The sequence below is a fragment of the Passer montanus genome, unplaced genomic scaffold (assembly GCF_014805655.1).
Source record: "Passer montanus isolate IOZ18808 unplaced genomic scaffold, ASM1480565v1 scaffold10, whole genome shotgun sequence".
NCBI classification, from domain to species: Eukaryota; Metazoa; Chordata; class Aves; order Passeriformes; family Passeridae; genus Passer; species Passer montanus.
The window spans coordinates 18761039-18774954 of NW_024356505.1; the positions used below are offsets into that span (position 1 = coordinate 18761039).

The window sequence follows — 13916 nt, forward strand, 5'->3', positions numbered from 1 at the left end:
CTTCCTCTCTTTCCTTCATGCCTTCCCCCAGGTTAGCACTCCGTGCTCCTCTCAGTAGATTGTATCAAGAAGTGGAGACTTTCAGGTACAGGGCCATCTCAGACACGTGGCTGACAGTGAACAGAATGGAGCAGTATCGGACTGAATACAGAGGAGCTCTGCTCTGGATGAAAGATGTGTCTCAGGAGCTGGATCCAGATCTTTATAAGCAGATGGAAAAGTTCAGGAAGGTATGAAGTTTCCTAGAAGGGATTGCCTAATTAGTGACAATGAAGCATGGTTTGGATTCTTCTAAGGAGGGCATAATTAAGAAGCAGTAAGGATGCCATTGATCTTGACCTCTTCTTTGTGGGTTGTAAGGAAAGGCATTTCTTAGTAGTATATTCAACTTCAGCATACATCTTTATAATTTAAATAACATATCTTTTTGAAGAAGGTTATCTAATTTTGAATACTTAATGGTGATGCCTGAATGACTAATAGAGGAAGACACGTCTGCTGTCAGAGGGGGGAGGGAATATTAATTTTTGCAACTAAAAAACAATAACAGAAGTGTTCTATCTAATTTTTCTGCTGCTGAATTTTGAGGGCAGTTAAAGACAACATTTTCAAAATTCGGTGTTGTTGGATTTTGGGGAGGAATTGAAAATCTGGAATTTATTTTTAGGTTCCTGATGCATGATTCGTTGGCAACTGCTAAATACTAAAACTGCTAAGGAGGCATTCTCCATAAATAGCCTTCATTCAGTGTCACTCAAGTTTGCTAAACTCCTCCCCTCCCAAAAGACTTGCAAAATCACATGTCCTGGATGGTAGGCTGCAATTTTGCTAGCAAGTGAGAGTATAGAATTTATTTAGGCTGATTCTGTCTCAGTTCAGGAATGCACATGAGACTTCACGTTTTCTAGTGAGGCCCTAGAGCCAAGTTTGTTAAAAGTCTATAATGTTCACAGTTGGCTGTTTATAGATGCTGCCTAGGAGAAAGACTTAGAATCTTAGGTGTAGCCAAGTGGCTCATGTTTGAGTACAGGTAGTAAAAATAATTTACAGAAATTGTGTCATAATGGAAAGCAGAGGTCTAATAACAGAAACTGTATTCAAGTGTACATGTATATGTACCTGGCTTAGAGACAGGTAATGTATAAAAGAGAAAGCCCTGTTAATTGATAGCTTGAGCAGTCTATAACTGAAAGCGTTTGAAGATAAAAGCTGTATAATTGTGGTTTTTAAAAGCTTGACTAAACAATCCTAACAGGAAAGGACTGGGATGCATCTAACTATGCCATTTTTTGTAAACCAAAGTGGGTGACAATAGCAATTAAGAAAGGGATGGAACAAATAGTACCCCAGTTAGTCATCTAATCTTTATTTAATGCTTCAGTACAGGGTATTCCTGTAAGTTTTGTGGCACCAGACATATATTTTATTATGCCCTATGGGAAATGTTTGTAATGGCAAGTTCTTGCAGGTAAAATAATTGGTATGGTCTTGGCCTCAGCTGATTGCTTATGTACATTGTTTGATTTATTAGGAAAACACTTAAAAATGGAATGTTAGAATGAATAAAGCAATACTGGTAATAGTCATAGAAAACTGATTTATAACTTTCTTGCAAAACAAGTGCTGTGGAAAGCATAAATTATATAAATGGCAAAGTAGTTAAAATAGCATATGGCTTGTGCAGTGGGCTGCTACAGATAAAAACCTAGATGTGAAATTTTGGGAATCTTGAGTTGCTGTGCTTCAAGGTCAGCCAAAAAAATATATATTTTTTAAAAATTCTTGCAAAATTTAGTAGCAAAAATGTGAAAATACTAAGTATTTTTCAATATTTGTAGATCTGAAATAAATTACATTCTGAGATAAAAAATAAGAGTAGATTCTAAAATTCTGTATCATGACCTCAAATAGTTAAAAAAAACTCAAACTTTAAAGTCTTCCGAACTTTTGTCTTGTCCAACTGGCTGTTGACTGAAAACCTTTCAGTTCACATTATAATGCAGGGAACAAAAAGCTCTACATTTTGTAGCCAACAAAGTAAAGAAATACCTCTAGTATCCACTTTCCCACATATCCCATCTGTGCAACAGGCATATCAAACTAGTCTTTGAAGATTTAATACTTGCAGAAAGTAAACTTTTTGGTTTTTAATCAGGGGGAAAAACTGAAAATCTACAAGCATAATGTTCCTAGGTAGCTGTTGCTGATTAAGAACCAAATTTCTTTCTAGTGCTTTACAAAAATTAATGGTGGATTCTGTAGTTCTAAATAATTAGAAGAGTTTTTTATTGTATCTTTTTTCTATTTTTACTTGCAGATCTTAATTATGCCATAGTGTGGCAGTGTAATGCTGAGGTTTTAGGGCTTGTTTTGGATGTATAACAATTTAAGAAGTCACACTAGTTTTGTGTTGAGAAAAATGTTATAATTACCATGTATGGTTTTTCATTCTTAAATATACCATTGCCAGAGAGAAGCATTTTGAGCCAGAGCTGCATATTGAGTGGTACACCACCAAGTAGTTAGTGAAGTTGATCATGTCAGAGCCCTTGAAAGAAAGTTTTCTTCAGGCTTCTGATTGTAAAAATCCAAAGTATTACTTAAGTAAACATTTTTGGGTTTTTTTTATTTCTAGTAAACAGTGCTGGTTTAATGATCTTTAATGCACCTAGTACATCATCATTATTTATATCATTTAGTTAAAGGACTGTTTTTCAAGTATGTAGCCTTTTATAATGTAATCCTTAATGTATCATTATGTATACAGATATGGTACTTGTTTTTGGAGACCAAAGCTAAATCAATCCAGATGGGGTTTTCATACCTTCCCTCAGAATAGCTCAGGCTAAAAGATCAATAGTTGAGTCAGTATTTTCAGAGCTGATAAAATCTGAGTTAAAACACTGACATTTTTGTAGCTCTCTTTCAAAACAATGAGGTACTTGAAGGAATTTTCTAATGCTGTTCTTAAGGCGTCAGTCTAAGTATGCAAGACCCAGCAACACTACTCCTTTTAGAGTGTCTCAGCACTGCAAAGCAGCCTTTCTACATTGTTGTTTGAAGATAGCTATGTAATTGTAGCTACTTGAGTCAAACTACCTTGACTTGAGTCAAGGAAATAGGTATTTACTTTTCCGTGCAGAGTTCTATAAATGCTATGTAATGTCTTTTTTTTTTCCCCTATTAGCAGTTTTTATGAATAGTCCAGTGCTGTTCTGGTTAGAGAGGTCTTCCATCCCAAGTTCAGAGTTTGAAGTGTTCCTTGAGAGCATCTATAAAGTGCTGTTATATAGAGAAGAATGTTAATGAGCTAATATCCTTTTACCAAATTCTCCACACTGATCATGTTTTTAAAGTTCTTAAATCTGGCCTCTTTTATCTGTCTGGAGACTGTACACTACAGCATGAACTGTGCTGTGATGTTACAAAAATATAGACCAAATGGCCTAAGTGCTGGTTTCCTTCTTCCAGCTCTGAAAAGGTTAAGCTTTTCCATGCATTTTCTGAGCAGGAATGCAACAGTGTGTAGGGACAAACTGAGACCAGGCAACAGCCTTCCACATGCAGCCTACAGGACACAGGATGATGTGCTGTTCAATTTTACTTGGCTGTGCTATCTCATGTACAGTTCAATATAAACTTTCTCCTCAAATCTGTACATTTCAGTGCCATCCCTAACAAATAAATAAAAGCTGAAAAAAATTGTCATGCTGACCTTAAAGCTAGCTATGAGAAAATTACATCTGTGGCAGGATAGGTTGTTTATTATGCTACATTGACAAAGCAGATTAATCCTTTCTATATTTGCTTTTCGCTTCCGTTGTTCTCGTACTCCTCTGCTTCCCCTTCATTCTGCGGCTTGAACCAGAGCTGGAGGATCTTTGTAAATACCCAGTGGCTGTGCTGGGCTCCCTGAGACAGGCTGCACTGCACCTTACCACCCAGCTCTTGGCTTTCATGCAGATGTTGAGAACTTGCAAGCTAGAAGCTGAATTGTTTTAGTACATTTTATCTCTAGTTCTTTATAGTTATAGTCCTTTTTATAGTTGAAACAAAATGAATGCACTTAAATGAAATTTTAAAGATAAATCTGTCAAGAGAAGGAAAGCGGGAAGAAAGAAATTTCAACAAGAAGAGCTCAAAATGACATAGCAATAACTTAAACTGTTATAAATGTACCACTATTAGGGAGTGGCTGACCCTGTGCAAGCTTTCCTTGAATATCTTCTATTTCTTGAAAGTTAAAACTTCAAAAAATTGTGGATAGGTGGGAAATAATGAAGATATAAATAAATCTATTGATTAAAAGGTCATAAGGGAGACACTGACTATATGTATTCATTGTAAAGGTCTCAGCACGTATGGCTGATACATCTGCTGCAGCCTGTCAGGAAGGCTCAGGACCTACAGCTGTATTCCCTTGCTGTCCCCCTGCCTGTTATCACTGCTGGGCACCAGGGCATTCTGGCTTGTGTGATGATAAAGGTGCTGTGCCACGTTACAGCATCATCTGCTGCTCCCCGTTAACATCAGCTGCTAACAGCCCAGCAAACCTAAAGGCACTGTGGAGATGTGCTGGAGTATTGTTTTAATTTTCATTAATTCTCTGTTACTTTTGAAAACTCTTGGAAAGTTCAGAAAATGCAAAAAGCCTAGGAAAGAAGAAAAACCAAATATGAAGCTGATCTTTGAAATAAGAACAGACTTGGCAGTTGCCATCTTTAGGAACTAAATTTCAGTTTCTGGTAAAAATGAAGTGAAAAGGAAATCTGTAAGCAATTAGAAGCTAGCAAACTGAAGAACAAGAAAAAACACAGGTTTATAAATAACATTACATGTTGGTGGTTTTTATATTTTTGCATTTTTAGTAAAATTGTTCTTTTAATGGAAAACAAATTGCAAATCTGTATTGTTGCAGTTCCTTATGAGTGATTACTGGAAAAGTGAATTTAACTTTACTAGAAAAATAAGAGCTCTCAGGAGCTGAGAATTGAGAATATTGACCAAGGAACACTAATAAAGTTTCAGAGGATCATAGAATTTAAAGATGGAAAACAACTTAAAGATCAACCAAAGTGTCTTCCTGCCAGGACGAAATCTGTACATCTGTAATATATTTTCCAAATATTTTTCTATATCTAATAAAACAATTCATTTGAGGGTGACCCTCTTAGAAATTTTGTGGTACTGTTTGTTGGTCATGTTCTAGTTCAATTATTAAAAACCAACCAAGAGAAAATATGCTAATGCTATTTGCATCTGCAGATGATATTAAGCTGGAAAGTCTTTCAGTTTTCCAGCAGCAAAGTACACCAGCATCTTAAAGAAAAATATTTTTGGCCATGGCAGTCACAATGGTGTAAATAAAAGACTCTAAGTTGTCATAGTTACTAGCAGCAGTATAATTGATGGATGTTTGGAGCCAGCTAGGGTAGTCACTGTTGGCCAACCTTGGGTTTTAAAAATTAACAAAAACAATTCTAAAAAAAAGTTTTAGACAGTAGTTGTCTCTGTTTGATTTTAGGTGATACTTTCCCATTAAATTCCAACTTCATCTGAAAAATTTTAAGCACTTTTATCTTGAGGTGACAATAATATAGGCCCCTACATGTGAGAGAGCACTTGTTGGTGTTTGTGCTCTGGAGGTGTCAGAAAGATCTGAGTTGCTTCAGTAAACTGCTTGCTGGATATATGTGGCACTGCAATGTGGAAAAAGAATGGTGGCTTTCTTAATACCTGCTAGGAATCTGGGATAGTAAAGCCTCTCCCATTAATAGATATGATTTTTATCAGCCTTGGCTCAAAATCTTCCTTAAAAAAAACCAAAACAACCCCCCACCTATTCTCCTCAGTGATTTGGATTGCTTCTGCTGCTTACTAGAAGAATAGGTGAACTTCCAGGAGATGAAATAATACTCTCTGCAAGGTAGCTGTGTCTCCTCTAAAATTAGAAAGATGGTGTCAAACTGCACTCTGAGATCCACATCTTAGTGTAGCAATGTGATAGTGGAGATGAAGATAACAGCCCACTCTTATGATATGATGATAAGTAACACCTACACGTATCTCTTCTTGTGACATGCCTGTGCCATCAAAAGTAGGTTTGGTTTCATTCTGGTAGGGCGTAGCAGTCAGAGTAGGGGTTTTGATGTCAGATTTTTAAATATGAAAGTATATGGCATTGGAAATGCTAAATTTAGGGATTTACTGAGAAATTAGGGTAGTGAAAAACAAGCACATAAAAAAGGGCTCTTCAATCAAAATTGTAGTTGTTGCTTTGTGATTATTGCATCTCCTTGTAAAAGCAGATGGAGTTCCAGTGCTGAGCATGTTTTCTTTGAGGAGTTTCTTCTGTAATGCTCTTTCTGGCTTCTCCAATATCATATTTAGTAACACTAAGCAGAGAAACCAAAACATTGCAAGATATCTCACATACAAAATGCCCAAGCATTTTAAGGCAGTTAGGAAAAATGTACCTCTTTTGAAAATGTAACCTTTAGGAGAAATCTTCTTCACAGTAAAAGCATTTCATAGTCTTAGAATTTTAAATTACCATTTCAAGTACCATTTGTAAGACTCAGAGTACATAATGATACAAAATCAATATTTTCTGAAGCTATTTCATGTATATTAAATATCACTGATGATTGTTACTGAGTTAAAAGCAAAGTAACAATGTGTGATGGAGATGCCCTTTTAAAAGCATAATAAGAGTATGCCACTTAAAAATAGAAACAAGACTTCTTGGAACAGATTACATCATCTTTAGAGGTATCGCTTGTAGAATATGGTTGTTTCCAGAGATTAATGCTTACCCTTGAGAAATGGTTCATCATCTGTTCAGTTATTTTTACAAAAGAAGAGTTTGAGGTGAGACTCTGAAAAATGGCATTAAAGTAAAATAAAAATAGTCTGGTAATTGGTCTTCTAGACTACAGCTACAATATAGTTTTTTAACAACTTTGTTTCATATAACCCTGCTGAAATCAAAAAAGGTAGGTTTGGGTTATTTGTACATTTTTAGACTTGTATTTATGTTGAAAAAAGGTAGGCAGACACATCAGTCACATCCTAAAAATTTCTGTTCACCTAAATAACACAATAAGAAAATGTTTCAACAGAGTACAACAAATCTTCTAAAACAATCAGTTATTTAAATCAATAGTTTTAACTTATATGTAATAATTTGTTTTGGTCCCAGTATTAAAAAGACGCTCTCAAACATGATGTGATAAAAAATTAAACTCCAGGAATTTTCTCATGTCTAACAATTATAGGAATGTGTAAATATTAAATGTAATATTGGATTTTTTTAAAAATACAGGAGCTGAACACTATTTTCTGAAATATTATTCTCAAAATAAGAAAGAAAAGATGATTGCCTAGACAATTTCTATTGCTCACATCAAAACTCAAACCCTGCAAGCTGGTCTATGTGGGCAAAGCTTGTTTACCCGTGTGGATAATTTTGTGAATTCAGAACCTAAATGAAGTGTAAAAAATATGACCAGGGTAGGCTGTAAAAAGAGAAATGAGATTTGGAAAAGTCCCTCAGCCTTAATAATCTGAAAAGGCTAGGAGGATAGCTAAAGAAATATTTTTGAAAAATAAATGAAATACAGATGTGACTGAACTGAGAGAATTCTGCAGAAGTGAAGAATAAACAGGAAGGGGAATACAGCTGTTGGGGAAAACATTGTTTACACAAGAGAACCAAGTTTTTCTGTAGTCACCACTGCCCAGGAATTCTTCTTATACTTTCCTAAAATGCTTGGGCACATGCATAATGTAGTCCATCTGCTTTGACTTCATAAGACCTTAGCCATTCAGCTGTATGTTGCATAGCCTCTGAATGATTAAAAAAATGCTGTGTTTGATTTTTCTCCTTCATATAATGAAACCAAATTAGATAGGATTAAAAATATCCTAACAAACAAAACGATACTGTTCTAACCAAAAAAAAAAAAAAAAAAAAAAAAAAAAAAAGAGAGAAGGGAAGATACTGTTCTAACAAAAAAAAAAAATTTAAAAAAAAAAAAAAGCTACCACCTCTGATTCAGGGTTCTGCCTGAACCCTGCTTAGATTTCAAATGTTGTTTCATCTGTAATAGCGCACTGTGAAGTCTGAAGAGCACCAGAAAAAGATTTGTGTCTTTTTTATAAATTTGTGCTCTTTCAGAGTTTGTGTCTTGACAAAATAGAATTAAATTATTTTGATGGATGCAAGCCATGCTTATTGATATGTTAAATGCCGACCAGGAATAGCAATGACAATGCATGGGATTATTTACAACAGACTTTGTGTTCTTAATGAATCCTGATTATTTGTGGGTGCCATTTTATATTCTGTGCTGAAAGGTCAAATATTAGAAAATTAAACACAAAACCTTGACTTCCAGGACTTCTGCATTAGCACTGTAAACAGAGTGGCTTTGCACTCAGGACAGTGAGAGCATTTGGGGACTGAATATTAAAGGAACTTGGTAGTCATATTGATTTTGTTAAAGGTGTTTTTCTTAAAATGTTGGTGTCACATCTAGCCAGGATTTGCAACATGTGTCAGTGCCATTCCCTGGCAGTTTGTACATGTGTTCATCCCACTGCCCTTTGCAGTGGCTAAGGAGATCATACAGGCCAGCTTACTGTTTTACAGCGAGCTTTCAATGGGGATATTGTTACTGCACCTGAATTGGAGCTTTTCAAGTCCCTTTACCTAATTCCAGCGTATTCACTCCTCTCATCTGCCTGCTCAGAGGAGACCCAGATTTAAGTAACAGTCTTGTTCAGGCCTTGAAGAATTTAATTTGGATGTAAAGAAATTAAAAATATGAATTACATTTTTCCCTGTGAGGACACTGTACCTGAAGGAGTCAAGAAGACCTCCAAATCATCTGCATTATCTAAGATAAACTGAACTGTATAATTACTAGATTAATACAGTTGTGGGCATAGTAAACATGTTAGTTTTATGCTATATTATGATATTCTTTACATCACCTCTGGTCTTCAGTGTTCAAAAGCAATAATTCCATGTCTCAGTTTCCTGCAGGGCTGGACTGTTTAATTGCTCTCCACTTGCCAGCATTCCCCCCATACCATGCATGGCAACCCTCCTTTGCTCTCAGGTTGTCTAATGTGATTGACACGAGTTATGATAAGCTCAGCAATTCTCAGTCCTTTTAACACTCAGTCCAGGTTAAGCCTGCTGTATGTGATCTTTCAAACCTGAAAGACCATATTATTTCTTCATTTTTGCAATTTATCTTGGTTGGCCTACTTCTTGCTACAAATCTATGCAATAATTTTTTATCAACTCATAGCAACTCATAGATTTGGATCATACCAATAAAACATGACTCTTTGTTTTCAGACTATACATGATTATTTGCATCTATGCAAAGAACTGTTGGCTTTTTGTCAAGTCCCTTAGAGTCATTTCAGGAGAGGAGAGTTCAGTAGTTTTCAGGACTATATTCTTCCCTAAAGAGGGTATGTGTCCATGCATAAAAATATGCACCTGTTTGTAAATTAGCGGGGTGTGTCCAAGCGCACTGTGATGGTAATGACTGATGTCTGCAGACTGACAGATGTATGTTTCCTACTGGAACTGCATTTGGGGCTCATAATGTAAAGTCTATCCCCAAACTCTGAAATAATGCTTTTTAGATGAAGTTCATTCTGTATTCAATTTAAGAGGCTGCTGATCATGAATATTTTCTTTGTATGTCCTTGCTTCAAGGTCCCTGTCAGTGTCAGCAAGTGGTTTTTGGTCTTTTTTTCCTTTCAGCCTAGTAAACTCCACATTCTGGGTTTAACCAGTACTGAAACTTGTTGCCAACAGCAAGCTGAAGCATGTATTTAAAAGGCTTCTTAAAGTAGAAGAAAAGCAGATGTTTTAACAAGGCTAGAAGTTCATATTTACTGCCTTCCTTTCATTTAAATTGTCATTTCATATCTGTTCCCTTTTTAAAATAATTTGCACATTGATCTAAGCTGTAAAAACGAATACAATGGCTGTGAGGAAGTAATCCATATTAAAAGTTTCAGGAGCATGACATATTCTGTGGTCACTGATAATCTGAGAGTAGCCAGGAGGTACAGGCTCTGAGAGGTGGAGCTGCTTTCATACACAGTTCATGCCTGTAATGTCCCTGTGTGAAAGAGTTGGGTGCACTCCAGCTCTCAGCTGTCACATATCTCACTGCATTAAAATTCCCTCCTTTGATACAGTTTGAAGTTAAACATATTGACCATAAGTAGTTTGTCTTTATGCTGGATAAAATAGGAGGAGAGGCCTCATGCAGCCAGCAGTAATGTCAGCTGGGATGCTGTTGCTGACTGTATCTTTTATTTCCCCATGAACCTTTTGTGGGAACACAAGCTACAGCTTTTTGGAATAAAGCTGCTGAGGCCAGGTTCTGTCCTGCATGGAGTGTGGACACATTCATTAGGAGTTGATCTGTTTCTGCACAGGCAGGAGATAGAGAAGTTGCTTGGCAACATGTAAGGAGTATTGGGCTATGTATTTGAAGAGTATGGGAAGATTTTTCGAAAGGCAAAGACTGGAGTATGTATGACCTGTTTTCTGGGGAAAAGGTATGGTTGTGCAGAGATGCTGCTTTTCTGAAAGGTGAAGCCTAGATGAAGCTGACCTGGTGCAGAACTCTTGTGTAAACACTCACTGTGTTTTGAACATAGCATCTATCTATTTAGCTTAAAAATACATTTTTCGCAAACTTAAATTCAAGTCAACTACTCCTAATTTGAAGTAAGTCTTGTGTAAACACACTTAGCATTTGTTTAATTCAAAGTTTTTGTTAAAATAGCTTAGCTAACCTGCAGAAAAGTAGCATGTCTCCATTTCTTGGACTGTGAGCTCAAAAGCTCTTGAATGTTTTAAAATGGGGTAACTCAGGAATGGTTTTTTGCTTTGCCTGAATTTTTATGTTGTGATGTGAACATAATTTCTTTAATAACTCCGAGTGATTCTGAAAAACTGAAGACTGTTGTTACTTTCATCTTCTTAACTTTTAACAGACTTTGCTTCATTTTACATTAAGTAGTGTTTAGAATTACAGAAGCAGTTGACATCATGTATTTGAGAGTCAGCTGCATGCTGTATTTGATAGAATTTTTTTTTAAGCTGATGTATTTTCACGGAATATTTCTTTATATATTTTGTTGTAATTGTTTTATTTTAAGGATTTGGATTCACATTCTGGGTCTGCAGTGTGTGTTCTGTTTGTGAAAGTTGTTGTGAATCTTTAAGCTAAAGACTCTGGTTTTTGGCTGGATGAACTTGCTGGACTGTGGATGTAATTTTGATCAGGGCTGTGTCCAGCTGCTGGATAAGTCGAAAGGATTCTGTAGAGGCGTTGCTCTCCCCAAATGACACACTGTGTCTGCCTCTACTCGACCATGCTAGAGGGGCGAAAATCAGGAAGGAGGAGAAAAATACTACCTTAATTCCTGCTAATTCCTTAGAAAAAAACTTCAGAGGTTTTCTGTTGCTGTTGGGCTGTGCCGTTCAACCTGTGGTGTTGGGGTTTTTTTCCCTATGAAGGGACTAAATTACTTTTTAATAATGAAGGAGGAAGTATATGTCTGTTGCTTTAGGGCAGCTGTTCAGAATGTTATTATTTAGTACAGAGCACTGTATTGCTTGCCACAAATAGTTTTCATGTCTCAGAGAAATTTAATTTGGATATAACAAAACTTTGCTGCTGCTAAGAGGTGTTTGGATCCATGTCTTTGCACTACTATAATAGTGAGAGTAGGGAAGAAAATATGGCAAATTTGCATCAAAAAAGGTTAAAACAGGCAAGGAAAAAGCATATTTTCTTGAGACATCTAAAATTAGAATATCTTGTTGGTTGAATAGCAGAGCAACTTTTTTCATATAAATTTAGAGAACATGAAGTTAATGGGCCTGTTCTGTTGAAATGCCTAATCCAAATGTAGGGCTGTTTCAACAAGATTTATTTTTAGCAATCTACCCTCTAAAAAATAGAGGGAAAAAATGAGTTAGATATGCATTTCCCACAGGTTTCATGAAGACAGTAGCACTGTTTAGTATTTCAGCCCCCACCTAAATACCATGAGTAACCACTTCACTTGGCAGACAACCCGCTGGAAAGAAGAGAGGAGGTTTGTGGTGGTTGCTGAAAGATAAGCTAGGTCTGTCCGGGTAAATCTTGGAGGTTTTGGCAATTGACTTCCAAAATTCAAACCTCGTCTTAATGTATGTGTAGAGTTTTTGCAAGGGAGTACAAAGTTTTTTGAAAGTTCTGATCTTCTCTCCCTACTGCGGTTGTAATTATAGAATGTTGGAGCACGTCAAAATTGCCCCTACCCCTTCTCCTGGTGAATCTGTGTGAATGTAAAGCTTACATTCTGTCATACAGTTATAATATGTGAAGCATTTCCATGTGATTTCTGTTTGGGCATAGGCAGTGCTTGAATGCGCTCTGGCACCTCTAACAGTTACAAAATTCTGTAACTCATGGTTTTGAATTTTTGTAGTAGAAAATCTGCAGTTACACAGGTGTTATGTTGGAAAAGCTAATTTGAAGTATCTGTGCTGCCTTAGACCACAGAACAGAGAGTTCTTCTGGTATAAGAGGATGCTGTGCTGGTCTGAATCCAGCAGAACAAACTCTCAAACTCCCCTTAACCAGCAAATGTGCCTCAGGGTTACTTTATTCTTCAAAATCTGCTGTCTGTGCATCATCTTTCTTCACTGGTGTCCAATGGTAGCAGCTAGGGAGCTGCATAGAGCAAATACACAGCGGTGCTTTCTTTTAGTACTGTGACCAGTGGAGACATCAGAGGACATAGGGTTTGTTTTCCTGTAGAATTGTCCAGTTGCCTTTGGAACCAAGATGAATTCTGGCCATCCCCAATGCCTGGCTGTGATCAAAGACCTGCCCTGCGGACACAGATGTTGTGTAAAGATTGCCTCACCTCATTTTGTGTTCAGATAGCTTGTTCAGTATAATGCCCTCTGGTTCCTGTGTTGGCTGAAGTCTTATCTTTTACAAGTTTTGTATCTGTGGTATGATGGCCTTCCATCATACTCCTCCTTACTCATTTTTTTTTTCCTGGCCTGACAAACCCTCATCTATTTTTCTTTTTACATAAACTAATTTACATATTTGGTCAGATATTTTGTTGTTGCCTGCCTTTTTTCCCCCATTACTAAGCCTGAACTGATCTGTGTTTGCAGATCCAGCTTGGCTTTCAGTTGAAGAAAAATGCAGAGTGAAAAGTCATGTCGCTGTATAATATTTATGGAATCACATGCATAAAGTGTGAGAAGGTTCTCATTTTTCTCCATCCTTAAAGAGACACAAGAGAATTGAAAAAGGTACATTATAAAACAGCAGGAATAAACACAAGGCTGGGGAGGAAGTGAGGCAGTAGGAAAGAAAGAGAGAAAGGAGTAAGATAAATGTCTATGTTTTGTATGAAGGAGAGAGGCAGGGCTATTCAATTTCTGTGATAGCCATCTTTGAATGTATCAGGAGATGGTACAACCAACCTTTGTTTTTTGGAGGGGAAAAAAGGAAGAATATTCAAGCCAGCCATAACCTTATATCCTCACAGGGTTCAAAGAATTGCTCACATCTGCTTTCAGTGGTTGTGAAGTAAGCAGTTCTGGCCGTGGTTTACTCATTACTGCCAGGCTGGAGTTGCATGGTGTGTGAGCCAACAGGCTGAAGGCAGTAAAATTTTTACAGGCCAAATACTGAAAAACTGAAGAGGGAAATGTGGCATAAATGTGACACAAAGACCAAATTTCATATACTCCTGGGGAAAAAAATCCACAGAGATCCTGGTGTATATCCATGGTCTGCTGCTTTGGTAGATATATATATATCTTTTAGAAAAAAATCCTTTGTTGGGATTTTAAAATA

At 36.6% G+C, this 13916-nt stretch overlaps 1 protein-coding gene across 6 annotated transcripts in view; it reads left to right on the forward strand.

Annotated features, from left to right (window-relative positions):
- ICA1 (islet cell autoantigen 1) overlaps positions 1 to 13916 on the forward strand; it is a 67168-nt gene that overhangs the window by 19489 nt on the left and 33763 nt on the right. For all 6 annotated transcript variants that reach the window (XM_039708091.1, XM_039708118.1, XM_039708108.1 and 3 more), the window contains one exon: positions 32 to 230. In XM_039708091.1, the coding sequence (XP_039564025.1) occupies positions 32 to 230 (199 nt within the window). The remainder of the gene's footprint in view (positions 1 to 31; positions 231 to 13916) is intronic.